Genomic DNA, 20,211 nt, shown 5'->3' on the forward strand with positions numbered 1-20,211 from the left:
TAGACAGAAAATGCATATTGGTTTCCACAAAAACATCCTTTCCTATCCAAACGGCGATACAAACACTTGTCTGGTTTATGTCCTTTTTATTTACACTCTGTCAGCTGGTCTAACACAGTGGGGAGGAGAGCCTCGCTGGGAGTCCAGAGTCCGTGAGTTCAAATCCCTGCTCACGTCTTCTCGGTGTCAAAGGCCAGCTAAAGATCACCCCCACAGTGAGTGGCTCAGGGGTTAGTCCCAAGGAGCCCAGTTGCCCCCCAGCTGGCAGTTGTGGACAAGGAAGGGGCTGGCTTGTGCAGCTGTGGCAAGCTGAGCAGGCCCTAGCCAGCTGGGGAGGACTAGCCTCAGAGGGAGACAATGGTCAGCCCCCTCTGAATACCACTTACCAAAACCCCATTCATACGGTAGCCATAAAGCGGGATCGACTTGAAGGCAGTTCATTTCCATTTCAACCAAGTTGTAATAAGCGACAAATACCTGTAGGGGGCTCAAAGTGATGGGAACAAACGCTGAAGCCAACTTTGCTGAATTAAAGCTATGGAATGGAAGGAGACCGTCTCTCTTCCACCTTCATCCCGATCACCAGATGATAACAAGAGTTTATGAATGAACAGTAATATACGCACGTACTTCCCTAGCATCAAATCTATCGACCGAATTTTCAAACAATATACTTCCGCGCTCTGGAGTCTGTGAAAAAAGGCACTAGTTGGTTTTTTGCATTTAAAAAAGTTAGCTGTAGCCTGTTTGTTTTTTAGCACGATCTTTTACTTTGAGCATCATTTTTATTTTATTTTATTTTAATTTGGCCAAGGTAGCATAAAGGGCCACGCTATAAAGGAAAACATTTTCCTGCTAAATCCTTAGGGGGACTTATAAATAATAACTGTTTCCATTTAAGTTAATAAAGGAAGAAGGGGCCCGATCCAGCCACCGGCAAATATTTTTTAAAAGCCTCCTGGCTTTTAAGAGGAGAAACATACAATGAAGGCAGCGATAGGCCCAACTATTAAAGTGTTTAGGATTTCTTTAACTTTGGCTGGATCGTGCCTCGGATTTCCCTCCCGTTCACTGCATTAAAGTTGTTCATATTTAAACACCATTGGAGAAAGGAGATTTGCCAGTAAATCTCGGTGATTTAAATAGAAATTACTTTTCGTATAACTGTGCCCGGATTCCAGAATTAGTTTACTAATAAACTCGGCTGTTAGGAAGGCGCTTCCCCTTCTCTGGAAATGTTTTCATCCCACAACTGTAGGAATGAAAGAGATCCTGATCCTTTTTCATAACCGATTTTCTCCCTTTCTGGATCTGCAGGGAAGGTGCCTTCAAAATCGATGTTCAGATCATTTGCAGGGCGGCTTCTTAAAGTCTCACCTTGAAGATTTTGCATGCATTTTCATGAGAGTAGCCCGCAAAATAAAAACGGGAATGTTAAACTGCGTGGGTCGAAAGCCATTTATCTTCAAAAGCTTGCCACAAACATCAAATTATCCAATAGCCCTGCAAGGCGTTGCAGGAGGGGGGAATCGAAAGCATCATCACGCCGCAGTCAACCACATCCTAGTGCTTTGAGAGGGAGAAAGAACAGGATCCTTAAATCCCGACTGTTAAAATCAATCAATACCAGGATAAGGCGCTTAAATTTGGCTGGGTCACCCCTTCAGTATGCACCAATAAAAGAGCAGAGGAAAATAATGATCAACTACATTTATCATAAATTGTTGGGAGGGGATTCTGTAATAAAGGCAATCCCGGACCAGGGTCTCCTGTGGTGATCAGGAACTAAAGCTCAGTTCTGTGCATGATTTCTTGGAAAGGTTCCCCATTATGTGTACTGGGAATTACTCTCTTGTAAGTGCGTAGTGTATCGAATTGTATCCTAAGAAACGGCCTCTTTTGATAGTGATCTCAGAGTGCAGTGAAAATATCGTAAAAGCATAGCTATGTCTTACAGTCATTTAGCAAATAAGGAAAATTGAAATGGTTATCAACATTTTTTATTCGTATTTTAAAAAATCTGTTCAAGGAATCAGCATGTTTTACCCCCAGCGCGTTACAATTTCATCAAGCATTTTTTTTTAAAAAAAGGCAATTTCTATGCACACCTGTTAACGTACAATCTATCCGCGAGTGTAACTGAAGGCAGCGAAAAGCAAGTTTAAAAAACCACGCACGTTTCTTGGATAGCCAGCCGAGGATGCGTTATTTAATTTATTATTGATGATGAATGACTCATGTGTACCTTCATGGATGAATTCTGATCAAAACTGTCCTCTTCACGTGCTTATTTCTTGAGAAGATATCCCAATATATTTTGTCCAGATTCTAATCTATTTTCGTGTGTCATATAAAAGACAGACATCTGGAAAAGCTTTAGAGTTAAATATTTGGTGGCTTCTACGTATCAAGGGATGGGAACTAAAGAACGGGACGGACCAAAATAAGGAAGAAATGTCACAAGTTCAACCAACGAATTGTTTCCCGCAGGCTCAGGCAGTTTGAATTGCGCAGCCCACCCTTGAAAACAGCATGGAGGAATGTCAAAAAGATTCGAGAATCGAGGGGGTTATTGTTATTATTAGAAGGTGATCAGAGCATGGAAATGGAAAACTGACTCAGGGTTTGAAATAAAATGAAGGGAAGCTGGGGGAGGGGGGGAAGACCTGGTTTTGTTTCATCTTTTGCCCAGAAGAAGTTCCTGCACCTATCCTATTTTCCAGGCAGGATGGTGGGTTCGGCTTCCGAGGCATTTCAGTGTGTGAACCTGCCATTTAGACATTGGTCGCTTAAAGTGTTCTTGTCAAACTGAATGGATTCTGAAACGCCTGCAAAAGCACCTTTATTTGGACCAAAGTCCCAATGATACAAGCTTCCAAGTAGTTTAACTACGTGAGTTCGTAAGACTTCTCGAAAGAGCAAATTTCTGGGTTTTTTTAATATTAGTTTTAAATTCTGTCTTCGCCTCCCAGGGTTTTTGCAAGGGCAAAACTCAACAGAGGAGGGTGTCTGCAGCAGCATCAACGTTGGAAGCCTGAGATATGGTTAAACTGCAGTCCTCTTGGGAGTAAATCCCATAGAAATCAGGACGATTAACTTCCGAGCAAAGACGCAGGATCTCGGGCCAAAAGACGCACCTGGGTTGGGATCCCTCCAATCCATACTGGAAAATCAGCTTTCCTTGAAAGTCCACTGTTTGTCCTACAAGAGCGGAATGCCCTACATTCCAGTCTTATTCCCCACCCCCTTATTTTGAAGCAAGCCCCGTCGATTGACAGGCAGCTCTCAGAGAGGAGGGGTGGCACAGGCAGACGGACAAGATCGCCTCTCTCGTGGCGCCTGTATTGGGCGCTGCCTCCAGTTTTTCTCACGCCGTCCCTCGACTGGTTTCCAGCCCCTCCTTCTCCGTTTAGCCAGCCCTGGGCCCGGGGCAGGGAGGCTGGGCAAAGATTTTAGGCGCTATAAGGCTCCAGAGAAGGAGAGAGGCAGCCCCCGTCGCTCGGAAAGCCAATTCTGGGCGGGGACTGGACACCTGCACTGCGTCCGCCTCGCCTTGCTGCCTCCCCGCCTGCGCTATGAGCGCCAGCGATCTACAGCGGCGGCAGCAGCAAGCACGACCCGCTCCCCGGTCGCCCCCGACGGCTGCCGGCAGCCCTTTGGCTCCTTGGTCGCGGAGCAGCCGCGGCAGCGCCCGAGAGTCGCCCGCCATGGCCGTCTACTGCAGCGAGGCCTTCAGTGTTTACCCACAGACGGCCGCTGGAGCTGCGGGCCCGTCGGGGCAGAGACCATCAGCCGCTGCCTACGCCCTGGGCGACTACGCGCCGCCGCCGGGCGCCGCTGGCTACCTCTGGGGGGTGAGCAGCGCCGGGCCCTACGTGCAAAGCGGCGGCGGCGGCGGGGCCCCCGGGGGCTCGGGTGCGCCTTTTCTGCCCTACGGCTGCCCGCCGCGGGGCGTCGGGGGCGCGCAACTCTTGAGCTCCTCCGGGGCCTCGTCTGGCTCCGGGGCCACTTCGGAGCTGGGCTGGCTGAGCCTGGCGAGCCAGGAGGAACTGCTGCGCCTGGTGCGCCCGCCTTACTCGTACTCGGCGCTCATCGCCATGGCCATCCAGAGCGCGCCGGAGCGCAAACTGACGCTCAGCCACATCTACCAGTACGTGGCCGAGAACTTTCCCTTCTACAAGCGCAGCAAGGCCGGCTGGCAGAACTCGATCCGCCACAACCTCAGCCTCAACGACTGCTTCCGCAAGGTGCCCCGCGACGAGGACGACCCTGGTGCGTGCCTCATCTCTTGGGAAAGGGCGGGGAGGGCCCGGGGGACCTGCTTCTGAGTCTGGGCGTTGCTCTACCCTACTGAGTATGAGGAGGTGTGTCAAGACCCCAATTTTTGTTTTAAACGCAATTTCTGGCGGGAGAGGATCTAGACAGGTTCCAGGTGCTAAACCGATTAACTTGCAAGACGGAGCCACGCACAGGTGGCAGTGTAAGGAAGCTGGGATCATGAATCCCGTTTAGTTAACTTTTAGTGGACTTTGCACTGCCACACAGCGTCTAAGCACGTTTAATCAGAAGCAAGTCTCATTGATTTAAGTGGGACTTGTTTCCAGCTAAGGCTACAATTACATCTGTACTACAGAGTAAGCTTGAACTACAGAGTAAGCTGATTAGTCTCGATGGGCCTAACTAATGGCCAACTAAAGGTGCATCCTCCCTGTTGGGAGGAAGGGCGGGATATAAATAAATAAATAAATAAAAAATAATCAGAACATCTATGCAGCACTGCAGTCCACGTCATGCTTATAGGATTGCACTGCTAGTGTCTTTAGGATGAGGTGGTAGCTCCGCAGATGGCTTCATATTAAATGTCACAATTCAAACGCATAATCCCTTAAACCTTTGTAGATGGCATGGCATATTTGCACATTTGCTTGCAAACCGGAACTGGCCTAGTAGCCAGCCTAAAAGTTCAGGGTAGGAGAACAAATAAACATAGGGGGGATCACTTTTTGTCTGTAATAAATTTAGTTATTATTTTGTGGAAAAAATTAGGGGGGCAAAATTTTTAGGGGGGCAGGCCCCCTAGCCCCCAGCTATGGGCCTAAATGGAAACATGTCTCCCTATTTGGGATTTTAAAAGATAGTAGTGATTAAGGTCTTGGACTACGACCTGGGAGACCACGGTTCAAATCCCCACACAGCCATGAAACTCACTGGGTGACCTTGCGCCAGTCACTGCCTCTCAGCCTCATGAAAACCCTGTAAGTCGGAATCGACTTGAAGGCAATACATTTACAATTTTAGTGATCTGTACATTGTTCTGGATTAATTATGGCAGAGTAAAAAGGCATGATCTCTGTGTGACATGCATTCTACTCTCTAATTCTATATGCCTTGATGCTATAAGTGAGTCTGCTGAAAGAAACGGAGATTTTGCGAATCTTAGAAAGGAACTCTTTCCCATCAAATAAGGGCCATGATCACACCTTAACCCAGGTTATATAATCCATAGTAACTATCTTCCTTGTACATGTAACTATCTCATTTGAATTAGAATTCTCACTCATGCACACACCTGCACTGAATATGTTTTGGGGAGTAAGCAGACCTCTGCCAAGTGACCTTAATGTATATCCTGTGTACCTGCATTTAGGGACTGAGATGTAAGAATAAGTATTCAAGAATCAAGATTCGTTTTCAAATAACGAAATAGTTTCTATGAACAATCTATGATGAAGAGCAATAGCTCAGTGGTAGCGCATCCACTTTGCATGGAGAAGGTTCAATCCCACCTCCAGAAACGGCCAGGAATGTCCCCAGTCTGAATTCCTGGAGAGCTTCTGCCAGTCAGTGTGGACAGTACTAGCCTAGATGGACCAATGGTTTGACTTGGTGTAAGGCAGCTTCCTTGAGTGTCTTGAACGCTCAAAAGTGCTATGTAAATTCTGATGATTGTCTCCTAACTGGATAATATATAAATTTGCTATTCCGTATAGGTTAGCAACTTTGCTGGCAGCTTTGATAACGTGTGTGCACCGTACACAGAGTGAGGAGCACTACCAAGGCAGCTTTCTTCTTAGGTCTTTCAGAGCATGCTGATCTGTCCCTACAGTTGCTGAAAAAATACTACCGGTCCACAGAACAAAGTGATGCCCACTTTTGCCCCTACAAACTAAAGGTAAAGGTAAAATGCTGAGATGTTTAGGTTCCTTGTCAGCTCTCGGCTCCCATTCACCCAGAGGATCAATCTTGCTCTCATGAGTGCCCCAGCGTGCAAAGCAGAGCCCCTCATACCCTTCACACTTCTAGGGCTTTCCTGGTCAACTTGTTTCTTCGATTGGTGGAAGACTAATCGGAAAGTGGCACTGTTCACAAATTTAATAATTGCACGGACATGTGGTTAGTTTTTATTTTTTTAAATTAAATAGCAGCCTGGGGAGGGGGCTGTAACCACTAGCGTGGTCCCCATTTGAATTTCCACCATGCACACAAATGCTCCCACACAGCTTCTATTTACTTCAAATATATACATTCATGCAATTGCTAAAAGCCGCCTCTAATCCGGCCTTCAGTTCCAGGGAGCTCTGGGGCTCCCCAGAAGGTGAGCAAGGCATCCTTGGTCAGAAGATCAACAGTGGCGGAGAAGTTTCTCTGAAAGATGCTGCCTGCCATGACTGATCTTCCCCTGCAATGTTTAAGCTCAAAGGTACCATTGTGTATATTTTAGTATGCACTCCCAGGGAGCGAAACTATACCTGATGGAAGCAGCCACATTTTTTTTTTTAAAAAAAACTCACATTTTGGCCTTGTTTGCATATAAAGTGGAGGAATTAATTTTCACATTAAAAAGGGGAGCACACATGCAAGGGGAGCTGGACTCTCTTTTGCCTTGCCTCCTTGTATGCAATCGCTTTAGGCCCTGTATCACCCGCTAGTCTCATGTTTGGCATTGGAGCTCGGCTCAGAGAAATGTACCGGCGGTTCAGCGTCCCTTCCCTGTGTGGTCCTTTTGGCCTAACTGGACACACCACCCTTTCATATGTGAATGGGCAAGTATATGAACAGGCCAGACGTGGCTGCCCGTCACATTTAGTTTGAGCCTCAGCTTGCAACTCTGTTTTGTTTTCCTTTGTATTTGTACTGTAAGCCACTTATAAAAATTGTTTCATATAGAAATGCAGGATCTAAATAAGACAACATAGCAGTGCACAGCAGTGAGGCCCAACATGTCTAGCTAGTGATTTTTGTAAACTGAACATGTATCTGAGAGTACCTGCCCTAGAACACCCCTCTTCTAACCTTTTGGGACAAATCCTCCAGATGTTTGCTTGCTTGCTTGCTTGTTAAGCACGTCCATAATATGCCCCTCTCCACCTGGGGGGGGCGGGAATTATTTATTTCACAAAATGTGTATACTGCTTAATTTAATAAAAACATCTATGCAGTTTACATAGAATAGTATAAAAATATTCATTTTAAAATGGCATTAAAACAGTGGACATAATAAAATTATCAGAATATTGATAACCAACAGTTTTTTAAAAAAACAAATGTGCACAATAAAATTACATGTCTGGGTAGACGTACATGCATATTAATATAAAAAAACTAAAATTAAATACTGTAATATAGTTCGTCATAAAATCACAATGAAATAAAACCACAAAACAACATCAAAAACGTTCTCAGTATTTAATGTACTTCACCCCACCCTAAAGGCCTGGACAAAGAGGTGCATCTTCACCGGCCAGTGAAAGGAAAGCTGAGTTGTGGCAAGATGCACCCCAGAGGGGAGGCTCATTCCATTGGGGTTAAGCTGCCACAGAAAAAGCTCTTACTAGACTATAATTCCTATCGTCCCTGACCATTGGCCATGCTGTCTGGGGCTGATGTGAATATGAGCCCAACAACAGCTGGAGGGCCACAGGTTAGCCATCTGTGTCCTGGAATCTTGCAGCACACAGAACTTGGGCAGGGCCGGCTCAAGACATGTTACTGCCTGAGGTGAAGAACAAGATGGTGCCCCTCTCCATTCCATGGTCCCAGACTCCCAGGCTATGGTCTGAAGGCACATAAGGCCAGCTCCCTGCTGAAGCTAAGCAAGGTCAGGTCTGGTCAGTGCCTGGATGAGAGACCACTTGGGAACCATATGTAAGCCGCCTTGGGTTTCAATCATGAAAAGAAAGGCGGGGTATAAATGTAATAAATAAATAATAATAATAATTCCAATTACAGAAGCTGACTGGACCAGTAGGTGAATCTTAATTAATCACTGGTGATGAGATCTACCACACTTCAGGCAGAAGGCTAGTTGGAGGGGGGGAGGACATGCCATATTACATACCCAACTCTCTCCTCCAATAGAGGGAAACGGCCAAGAGGGCTTAGGAGGAACAGCAGGGAGGTGACTCTCACGGCCTCCAGGGTTGCCTCAGTTTGCTGAATGGTTGTGCCAGCCCTGAACTTAGGGGTTCCTTGGCAATCGGGATGAGAAGGAAAGTTTGAAAACCACTGTTAATCCTGTGCCATAGACTGAGTGGAGAACCATGCAAGGTCAAGACAGAATGCCTGTAGGGATCCATTTCATAAAAGTAAGCTCACTGGCTCAAGGAAGCGCTACAGAGAGGACTTCTGTTGCTCTTGTTGCAGTTACCCCAGCTGAGTGAGGAGAAACCTGCTGAAGTGCATGGCTGAAAGTCATGCTCCCTTACTGGAGGAAATTTCCACAGTGGTGAAGGAAAGTAACAGTTGTACACAACGCAACAGCCCTTTCTCGCTAATTACAAACTATTTCCCCAAGATACATTTGTAAATGAAAAGAAGCCTGGTGGGCTGTGGCTTAAATTAAGATCAGGGATTCCTCCTTCTATGGGCATCCATGGGGGAGGGGCAAGGGGAGGCAGTCCCTCCCCCAATGAACCACAATCTCCAGATACCTAGCATTCATTTTTTAAGAAGAGTAAGTTTCTAGCATTAGCAGAACCTGAGATATGAGGCAAAATGTAAAGGCATTATTCTTCCATCTTTTTTAGTGAGAAAGCAATCTGCTCACCCTTTCAATGTTTTACTCTCCCCGCATATTGTGCAGATACCCATGCTTCCTGTGGTGTGGGGGTGAAGACTGCTTCCTTCAGCTAGTTCTCTTATCCCAGATATTGGACAGGTGTTCTTTAAGACTCTTACACCTACCTTATAATAAAGCTTGCTTGGAATAGAGCATTTCCCCCTCATAATAGTGAGGGTCATTTGACAAGATGTGCTGTAGATTTGGATAGGGGCCAATATTTAGGGTGAGATGGAAGGGTCTGTGTGCCACTGCTCATGAGAGGACAGAAACTGGGGACATCAAACTGTGCATGTGCGGAAGAAGCAAGTGGTGCTTTATGCCACATCCATGGATGTGTTGAAGAGCCCATTCAAAGGTTGCCTGTCACGGCATGCTTATAGAATGAGAAATGTGGTTAATACAATTTCTCCACATAGCTTCAGCAAGTGTTACAAATGGGGATCTTGGACAGAAAAAAATTCTGCAGTTTAGTAAGACAAATGTAAGATGAATGAGGCAGGGATTTGTGAGAGATTTAGATATCCTGACTTGGAGGACTGTGGCCTTGAGGATTTCTAGCCGGCTGTAATAGTTGTTAAAGTCTCCTCTCTCTTGTTAAGAAGCAAGCTTCTGCTCCTCATGGTTCGGCGAGAGAGGCAGGAAAGCATGCTTAAAAACAGATTTATCTTTTAGAGCAATGGTCATTTTTTAAATTGAGTTACAAATCTAGTGCTCTGACTCGTCATATTTTGGACATATTGCATTGCTGGTGGGTAGTTTCTGGAAGGAGAGACTGGAAAGAGGAGAGACTCTACATAGTGCCACCATAAAAATTGGATATGGGAAGCCAGACTCAAATCCTTGCTCAACCAAGAATATTCCTTCTATCACAGGGTAGCCAATGTGGTGCCCTCTAGATGTTGGACTACAACTCCCATCATCCCTGACCATTGGTTGTGTTGGCTGGGACTGATGGGAGTGTAGTCCAGCAACATCTGGAGGGCATCACATTGACTGCTCTTGTTCTAATCTACCTCCCAGGATTGTTTTTTTTTTTTTAAAAAATGATAAATGAGACAGGAGTTTTTATGTGTAGGCAAGTAACTGCTCTCTACTCTGACCTATCAGCATCTTGTATGCAGCTGTCTAGGAAGGCAACCCCACAACACAACTGAGAAAATCAGCATTCAGTTACTGAGCAAAAATGCACCCTACCTTTCTGTTTGTGTAGAGATAATATGTAATTTCCATACGTGAGGCTTAGGTCACCTTATCCAGCCTCTCTTGCGCTATTTCTAGAAATGCCTTATAATGCAGAAGAGAATGCTGAGGAGAGGCATTTGTAATGCAAAAGAAGCACCTTGATCAACACCTGCCAGGTGTGAGCAAAAGGTAGATTGGATCTGCTGGTAGTTCTCTGGGTGATTTGCAGTAGATCAGCAAGGGTTTCTGACTCCCAAATTCTTTAACAACAAAATACTTTTGCCGCCTAAATTAAGTTGCTGAAATGAAGAACCGGGAGTGGACGTGGGTGTGAAAGGAGCAGAGTTCATTTCTGGTACTGAAAACATGTTCTTGGGAGCAGAATATGCTCAGAGGTGCCCTGTTATTTAATCCTAACAATGTGTCTTTAGCTCCTGTTTCTGTTTGCTAGGTCTTGGAATTATAGGAAAAAACAAACAAAGGAGATCCAACAAGCCTATAGTCTACCCACCCGATACACAGTTTTAAAATATTATCATTAATAACTGTACAACAAAAAGATGTATATGGAACTACACAAACTGATTTGAAGCAAGACCAATTGTAAGCTTCATATATGAAAAATGCTAAGGAGGTCTCCTGTAATGGCTTTCTTTGGTAAGAGGCTTAGGCTGGCATGACTGAATACGTCTTCTCATTCTCCACAAATGTTCACTGACAGAAGCTCCCTATCTTTATTTATTTTATTATTGCATTTATATCCTACCTTTCCTCCAAGGAGCCCAAGATGGTGTTCAGAAATGGTTCTACTCCTGATTTTATCCTCGCAACAACCCTGTGAGGTAGGTTAGGCTGAGAGAAAGTGACTGGCCCAGTGAGCTTCATGGCCAATTGGGGATTTGAATCCTGGTCTCCCAAGTCGCAGTCCGACACTCTAACCACTATATCACTCTGGCTCCCATGAATGATTTCCCATTTTTAATGGCCACTCTTCAGTTTTCTACATATCCACATGACTCCTTTAACTCCGAGATGGGGAACCTGTGGCCTGATACTTGTTGGATTCTGTTTCCCATCCACCTGAGCCCAGCATGGCCACCACTGGTCAAGGATGATGGGAGATGAAGCCCAACAACATCTGAAAGGCCACAGGTTCCCTACTCCTGCCTTAACTAGAGATCCTTAGTCTAATATGTAAAAGTGGGGAGGGGGCATATTTGTAGCATAGAAATGTGTGTGAGGAGGGAAAGGTGGAATTCTTAAGCTTTCTCTTAACAGATTATTTCCTGCAATCCCTACTACCTCTCCATAAAATTTTCGCTGCTTGGCAAGGAAACCTGGTGTTTGAAAGGGGAAAAGCAAGGATTAGGCACCCCCATGTGCTGCTTCTCACACACAACTCTCCCCTCCCTCTGCTTTGCATGTTGGAGGCCAATCTGGGTTTAAGAATGCTGCTGTTGCTGCTGGAATCTAGGGGCTGTGAGTACAACACTAGTTTGCCTACAGCAAAGTGTTTCCGTTGGCCATACCTGGAGGGGCAACGGGTTGATCTACCAATCAGTTGCGAAATCTATTTGAAGCTGATGCACTTGAGCTGATCCCACCAGGTTTTACAGTAGCAAGGGGCGGAGTTTGACTAGCATCGTGTACCCCTGTTTTCAGAAAACAGGTGGAGACGCACTGGAACGAGCAGAAGAGTGAGTGTGTCTCTTCCCCTAGCTGTAGCCCTGTAGTGTGACTGTTGTGCTGGCTTGGCTTTTGAGAACTGGCCAACGGCTCAGATCAACATGGTTTAAGCTGCTTGATTACAAGATCCATGCAGTGAATCACCACAAGGTGACTGCAAAAGAGAAATAATTTTACATCCCAGTAGGTAAAAATTATTGTGTGAATTATTTATTAGAAGTGACTTAGTTTCAGAACCCCCAAGAGAACACACTGATTAAGGAAATGATTTATTTCAATTGTAATAAAGTATTTGGAATGGCTTCCGATACCCTACCTTTCGCAGAACAAAGGATACAGAATGTAATGAGTAACAAGCACGTTAGAAGCAGAGCTTGGAATAGTTACTTTTTTGAACTACAACTCCCATCAGCCCCAGCCAGCATGGCCAATGGATTGGGCTGATGGGAGTTGTAGTTCAAAAAAGTAACTTTTCCAAGCTCTGGTTAGAAGTGAGGGATTAAGTTATGCAGAAGGTACTGTGGTTCAGGCAGTGCAGAGCAGGTGGGATTTTAAAGGGCTTCTGCATGTGCACCATAACTTTTCAGCAACTTGTATCCGTGACAAGCCACTCCTGAAGGTTGGGAGGCCCTCTAAGGTGGCACCCAATGCAATGCAAGTGGTTGCAGTAGAAAGTGAAAATTGGGAAGTCCGTGTGTCTGCGTGCGTGTGTGTGCTGTTTGGATCCTGGCCAGTAACAGGGATCGTGAATGTTTTATATTTGCAAATGGAGTCTTCACAGTTTCTTCATGCAGCGCTGAAAGCTTTCCTAGTACAGAATGAGGTTCTGCTCATGAAGTCAAAATGAGCTGTAACAATTTCTAGGAATAACGAGCTCAAGTCTGAATATTTTTTTATCTCTGTTTTGTTTTATATATTTATGCTGCCCTTTCCCACAAGGTGAATTCAAGGGGGCTTACATAAAAGCCCATTATACAAAAAATAAGTACAGTACAATATTTCAAAAAAGCCAAACAACCTCAAACAAAAACACTGACCATCAGTTACTGAGATGAGCAAACCTGGATGTTGTGCACCCACTGACATGAGCTGCATGCGTTGCTCCTTCTTCAAATCCTGGGATATGTTTAGAGCATAAAGCCCCTGTAGAGTGTGCTCACTGTGGGTGCAGGCATGAAGATTCAAGTACAAACATGGCATAAAGATGGTTATTTGCTCATTTTTAAAACAAAAATGTTTATCAGAACCCAAGTGCCATGTGCAGTTTTAGCAACCTGTCTTTCAAACGACATATGCTGATAATCTGGCAACAAATACAATAACCACCCTGATGTTTCCTACTACTGACTGTTTGCAAAATACTAAAGGACCATCATTACCCATCACCTCCTGTATGGCTGTGCACACTGATGGGTATCTTCATAGGCCTTTTTAGCTTGCTTAACTCCCTCTCCCTTATCAAACATTGCAATGCAGCCAGCCATTATGTGCTGTGGGAGGCTCATGCACATCTCCCACATGTGGGTGAGAACATAAGAAGAGGCCTGCTGGATCATGCCAGAGGTCCATCTAGTCCTGCATTGTGTTTCCACAATGGCCAACCAGTTGCCCATGGGAAGCCCACAAGCAGCACATTAGTACAACAGCACTCTTCCCACTCGTGATTCCCAGCAACTGATATTTGGAGGCATACTGCCTTCCCAGGGCCATATTTGAAGACAACTTCACTGAGCCTGTAGAAGAAAGATCAAAGTCACCTACAGCTGAAAACTCTTCAGTATCTGCACAGAGCAAAAGAGCTCGTTGCTGTTTGCTTCCTTGGAGCAATGTGAGAGCTCTTCAACAGTCTTCAGTGTTGAATTCTTATATAATAGAAATTTATTTTGGAGCTGTTCCTTCTGGGTTTAACTGAGTGCCACATTTTCATATTTGAATGATGGCTTTCATTTTACACATTTATACAGTATGTTAGGATAACAGCATTGAATCAGTAGCTGATGAATCTGGATCAGTTTTAAGGCACGCATTTCCTTTTTTTGAAGCTATTGCAGTTTATTACATAGCAGTGACTTTTACTGCCAGCAGTGACCCCATCCCACCTCCTGGCATTTATATTCAGATATACTATTTGTTGATATGGATGTTGCTTTTTTTTTTTTTTTTAAGAAACACAATTGATCAGGTAACTGATTCAAAGGTAGAATTGATTAAAAGCCCTTAAGCTGCAACTCTCTACATACATATATCTGGGAGAGTGCCCCACTGAACTGGGACTTACTTCTGAGTAGATATGTATAAGATTGCACTTGAAGAATTCTTAGTTAACTGACAGGCTGGATTTTATAATTTGTTCAGTTTTATTCCTAACATGTTTTATCGGGGTTTTTTTACTCCTAGGTTTTAGAGCAGGGATGGGGAACCTGTGGCCCTCTAGATGCAGTTGAAGTACAGCTCCCATGATTGAATCCTGACCACTGACTATGCTGGCTGGGGCTGATGGGAGTCAGAGTCTAACAACATCTGAAGGGCCACAGGCTCCCTAGACCCATTTTAGATGAATAGCCGCTTCACTTTGGTATGCTGTTCTGATCCAGCTACACAAATGTTGTGAATGGATGGGAAGTCACTAAGATTATAGTTGGGGAGTGTGTGATTCTGCCATTTGGAGATATGGAGTCCATTTTCAACCTGTGTTCTCTCTCATCCTTCAGGAAAGGGAAACTACTGGACCTTGGACCCAAACTGTGAGAAAATGTTTGACAATGGGAATTTCCGACGCAAGCGCAAGAGGCGCTCTGATCCCAATGCCTCTACAGTGGCAACCCCAGTTTCTGCCTTAGGGATTCTGAAGACAGAAGAAGGCCACCCCATCTCTTTAGTTCCAGGAAAGCCATGTGGTGAAAGTCCCTCCTCTGAGCTGGAGCCGATGGCCTCCATCAGAGCCAAAAGCGCCTCTCCGCCTGTGATCGTCTCGCCTACAGCTGGCTGCCTCAGCACCTTCTTCAGTGGCATGAACTCACTAAGCAATGGAGGCCGCCTACCAGGGAGCCTCAACAGCGAGCTGCATCACAGAAACCTCCCTGCCGGGGCGCTAAGTGGCAGCAGCTTCACCCAGGAAGTTCCTCCCGCAGAGCAGCTGCAGCGAGTGTCAGGGCCTGCTGGCTCCTACTACAGCCCCTTCCATCCTGGCAGTGGGGGCCAGTCAGGCCAGTACAACCACTTATACAACTTCACAGTCAATAGCCTCATCTATGCCCGGGAGGGCACTGAAGTGTAGGGCATTGGGCAGGTTGCCTCGGTCACACGAGGGAACAAGGCGGTCAGTTTTTTTATTCAGCCTCCAGGAAGACCATGCCTTTCTTTTTGAAAACAAACTTCATGCAGGAACACCTATAATGCCCAGGAACAAAAACATTTGAAAGATGATTTTTTTTTGGAGGGGGGGGGGGTTGGTTGTACAGCACAAGCTGGACTTAAAAGTATTTTTTTTCTCCCTTACATTTTGGAAGCATGCCACCAAGTTCTGCAGATGAGGGTTTGGACTGAGTGACTGAAAAAGAGTTCAGTGTTGAAATTAAATCTAAATTTTTTAAAAAATAGCTAGAAAGAGAACCAAATATAGAAATAGCCAGGGAAGTGCTGCTTATTGTCTGGGTTTTTTTTGTTTGTCTTTTGAGCCTCTGTTTACAAGTGCTGTGGTGTAAAAGAGACAGATGAAGAGATTTTACGAAGTGCCTTGAACCATGTGAAAAAAAAATCTAGTTGCCTTTGCCATTAATGATCTATTTCAAGCTTCTCTTGGATCCCAAAGCTGACCCAACAGGTGCTTGATACTCATCACACCCATCCACCCACGCTCCATTTCTACAGGCACCGAATATAGGTTTATTGAGCCCCTGGTGGGCTGGCAAACAAGCCTTGCTTTTGAATTTATGAGTCACAAGTGTAGGCCTTTCCTAGACCAGATAGTGTGGTGGTGCCATGGTCTACCTGACAAAAGTGCTGTGCACTTCATGCAAGCTTAGCAGCCTTACCACATGCCGTATTTTGGAGTCAAGACTACTAGCACATTTCTGTGGAATTAAGTTTCACTGAAATCAGCGGGGCTGGAACTGGTAGAAAAGTCATGCGGTATGGTCCTCCTGAAACTGCTGCTGCAGAGAGCTTGGGGGGAGGGGCTCACATCTGCATCTCTACAATGACAAAAGCTCTCTGCATATGGAAAACCAACATGCTCCAGAGAAGGGTTCTGCTGTGCTTTTTCTACTGTGCATGCAAGCATGCAGTTCCACCCCTGCATTCTGAAGTGGTTCCAGTAGGTCTAGAAGAGGTGTGTGGTGTGACTATTGCCTTGATCATTTTTGCTGAGCCCCTGCTTCCATGTTGTGTGTTAAGACTTGGGTGTCAGGATCAGGGACTCATTTTTCTGGAGCAATCACACGGATGTAAGCTTAGTACCAAAGACATAAAGTGTTTAGCCTTCCACTTTTATCAGAACAAAGACCTTGGGTATGCAGATGTAGTAAATACATGACTTTTTATATATATACTTATTGTTTTGTAATACACCACTCTGTAAATTTATTTTTACATGAGTCTTTATTTGTAAATTATGATCCTGAAACTGTACTTATTTATGATGCTTTGGGAAAAAATTATGTTTGTCTTTGGTAGTTTATTAAGGAAGTCTAGAAATGATGGGAATAAAATGTTTAAAGTTGTGACATTTTTAAAAATAGTTCTTCACCTTCTATTGTATTTTTGCTGTTAATCCATGAGTTGTAGACATATGGGTTTGGGAAAACTTGTGTTGTTTCATTAACATAACTTCCTTCTAGAGCTCCGGTTATTGTTGGACTACAACTCCCATCATCCCTGACTATTGGCCATACTAGCTGTAGCTGATTGGAGTCCAACATCTGGAGGACCATATGTTCCCCACCTGTTTTAGAGGACAATCTACTCAGTTTTCCTGTACAAGCCCCATTGAAATTAATGGAATCTGATCTTGCACTGTTCCCAATAGGCCTAGTGAATTGTGCCCTTCCTGGTGAATTGTGCCCTTTTATCGACCACTCCAATGTAGTGATCTGCTCTAGGCACAAGACCTTTTGATGTACACTCAGAGCTTCACTGCTATCCATAATGTCATTCCAATGGGGGAAATAGATCCATGGGCTCATTCATTTACATGTAGCCAATGCTTCTTTCAATTGATTTGAATAAAATAGCTTATGCAAATAAGAGACAGAATCGCAGATACCAAGTTCAAATAAAATGTGGCTTGTTAGAAGTAGGGTGAGACTTTGAGTACAAGTGAAATCTGGGACAACTTATCCTTTTAGATAAAGTTGAAACTAAGGATCAAACCACATATTTTAAAAATGTGCTGTTTACAGTCCAGAACGTTGCAACAGATCAGGCTCTGTGATTGCTTTTCTTTCCAAATAAAATTGGCTGCATTACACACACTTGTTAAAAAGCATATTCAACATAATGTGTGGTAGTTTTGTCCTGAATTTTCACCCCTGCAGAGGACCAAACCTGTGGGAAAGAGCCAGTTTATTAACTCTAGTGATGATCACTTCTGTGACTTGTGTCTCACCCATGGAATAGATGACTGATATTTGTACTCATGAAAAGACTGAGTGCCCAGGTGCTCAAGAGGACTTTGACTATTCTCAGGGAGCAACTCCCTATACCACAGGACAACACACTTTAAAAGTGCCCTTAATTCTAAAGGTGGCTTATGATATAGCATCAGGGTCTACCATTTGAATTCAAACATTCCACTGGGCATGTTGAATCCCAGCTATTGCTAATCTCTTTGATAGTCACATAACTGCCTTTCTCCATCAGACTAAAGATCCACCTTACTTTTCTTTTTTTTACTGCCTTCAACTCAATTCTGACTTATGGGTGACCCTATGAATGGGGTTTTCATGGTAAGCGGTATTCAGAGGGGGTTTTCTCAATCAATCAATCTTTATTGATACGGTCATAGACCAAAAGACATTTATAAATAAAACTACATACATTTATAATAAAAGGTTACAAAGTTGCAGTCATGTTAAAACAGTAAAACAATAAAACAACAAGGAAAACAGTTACAGTTGGGTGGCGGAAGCTTCTGGAAGGATAGATGCCTTCCGAATTGATTGAGCCGCAAAAATAAATTTAGCAACTGACAAGATAGTATCCTTATTAGCTGCTGACAAAAGATGTAAAAGTAAACAGTTAAGCGGTTTGTAGGGGTATTTATTTATGATGGGGGTTATGAATTTGGAGCGAATATCGTCATATAGGGCGCACTCAAAGATGACATGAGAGAGAGTTTCTATGGCGCTGACACCACAAAGGCATAATCGGTTTGCATACGGGATACGTTTAAATCTCCCTTCAAGTAAGGCAGAGATAAGACAGTTAAATCTAGCCTTTGTAAAGGCTAGACGATATTTGGGGATCGTAAGAGTTTCCAAATAAGGGGCACTGAGCATAGGCACAAAGCTCAGACCAAAGTGAATAGGAGAGCAGGTCGAGGTGGCTGCAGTTATGGAGCGTTGGAAGTCCATATCGTTGATACGAGTCCAGATAGAATGTTTAACTGTCTCTGGAGCGAGGCACATCAGATGTTCAATTGAGAGGCCAATACTTGCAAGGTAATTTGTAAACGTACGGGCCCATTTCGAGGTAAAAGAGTCTTCCCAGAGTAAAGGGAGATAGCCAGTAGATTTTTCATAAGACATTTTAAACCAGAAATTTAGGGCGGCCAACCACGCTTGAGACTCAAGTGAGACTAGGCCAGATTCTAACCTAAGGGCCGCCGCAGGAACGCACCTGGGAACGCCAAAAATTTGTCTGAGAAACAAGGAGAGAACTGCCTCCGCAGAAGAGTTGAAGGCGCCAATCCATAAAGGTACCCCGTAGAGAAGTTGAGAAATAGTTTTGGATCTAAAAACCTTTAGGGCTGCCGGAATGTATTGTCCTCCTTTAGTGAAGAAGAACCTTCGAATACCACTGGCTGAGTTGCGAGCAGTAGAAATAGCCCCTCGGATATGGGGATTCCAGGACAGAGAGGAATGAAAAAGTATACCAAGGTATTTGAAATGAGAAACCTGTTCTATTTTATGGGTATTAATTGTCCATGCGTGAGCAGGAGAGTGCTTGGCAAAAGCTAAGATCTTAGTTTTGGAAAAGTTTATAGATAGTTTGTTATCATGACAGAAACTCATAAAAGCTTTAGTTAGGCGTTTGAGTCCTACTTTAGAAACAGAAAGGAGAACAGCGTCATCTGCATACAATAACAAGGGACAATGCAGGTTTGCTAACTTAGGGGGGTGGAAGTCCGGGGATTGACAATAAAGGGACAGATCATTCATGAAAAAATTAAATAAAAGTGGGGCTAGTATGCAGCCTTGTCTAATTCCTTTTGTTGTAGTAATGGGGTTTGTGAGATGACCTTCACGACTACATCTAACACGAAAGGATGTGTGGTGGTGCAGACGGCTAATTAAGAAGAGGAGTCTCTTGTCGATCGTAGATTTTGCGAGTTTCGCCCATAGTATCTCCCTAGGGATACCATTGCCTCCCTCTGAGGCTAAGAGGCAGTGACTGGCCCAAGGTCACTCAGTGAGTTTCATGGCTGTGTGGGGATTCGAACCCTGGTAAACCCTGGTTAAAGCAAAAGCAAGTGGCAAACCTTAAAGGATATAAACAATACAAATAATTTAAATACTGCTTGTTGGGGAAAAATCCTTAAGAATCTGCTCCCAAAGGGAGGGTGGGACACAACATCAAAATCACCAGAGATCAAATTCAGTGAAAATACAACATTGTAACAAACACAATACCCTTCCTAGTATTGTATTGAACAAATTGTATTGTATTGAACAAATACCAGAAACATGGACTATTTTCTCAAGAAACTTTCCTCAGAATTAGGCTGGAAAGAAGCCCTAATTTTCAGAGATATTTTGTCCACTGCAGGCAATTCCCATACTTTGTCAAACCTTAATATATAGTATCTGGGAGAATTTCCATTCTGAACCCAGCTGAAATTTGCCTGTTAGTAACAAAAGGTCTATTAATTCACGTTGTGTAGTAAGAACATTCTCTAGTTAACCCAAAAGATTGGTAAGTGGGTTATAGCCTATAATGAACTCTATATAGCAAATGATCTTTGCTTTGTATCGACTTATCTTTGGGCATGACTCCCAGATAATACGTTGTAACACCTCTTCCAACATTAGGATATTTCTTGTTAATATAATGAATTTTTACTG

At 44.1% G+C, this 20,211-nt stretch overlaps 1 protein-coding gene across 1 annotated transcript; it reads left to right on the top strand.

The window, feature by feature from the left end:
- The first annotated feature begins 3,024 nt into the window (after positions 1 to 3,024).
- Positions 3,025 to 16,623, top strand: FOXI3 (forkhead box I3). Its single transcript, XM_061588660.1, has 2 exons — positions 3,025 to 4,272; positions 14,641 to 16,623. The coding sequence occupies exons 1-2, from the start codon at positions 3,576 to 3,578 to the stop codon at positions 15,204 to 15,206; spliced, it is 1,263 nt and encodes a 420-aa protein (XP_061444644.1). The 5' UTR covers positions 3,025 to 3,575; the 3' UTR covers positions 15,207 to 16,623.
- Positions 16,624 to 20,211: the final 3,588 nt, after the last annotated feature.

Source organism: Rhineura floridana, chromosome 11 (genome assembly GCF_030035675.1).
Source record: "Rhineura floridana isolate rRhiFlo1 chromosome 11, rRhiFlo1.hap2, whole genome shotgun sequence".
Lineage (NCBI taxonomy): Eukaryota > Metazoa > Chordata > Lepidosauria > Squamata > Rhineuridae > Rhineura > Rhineura floridana.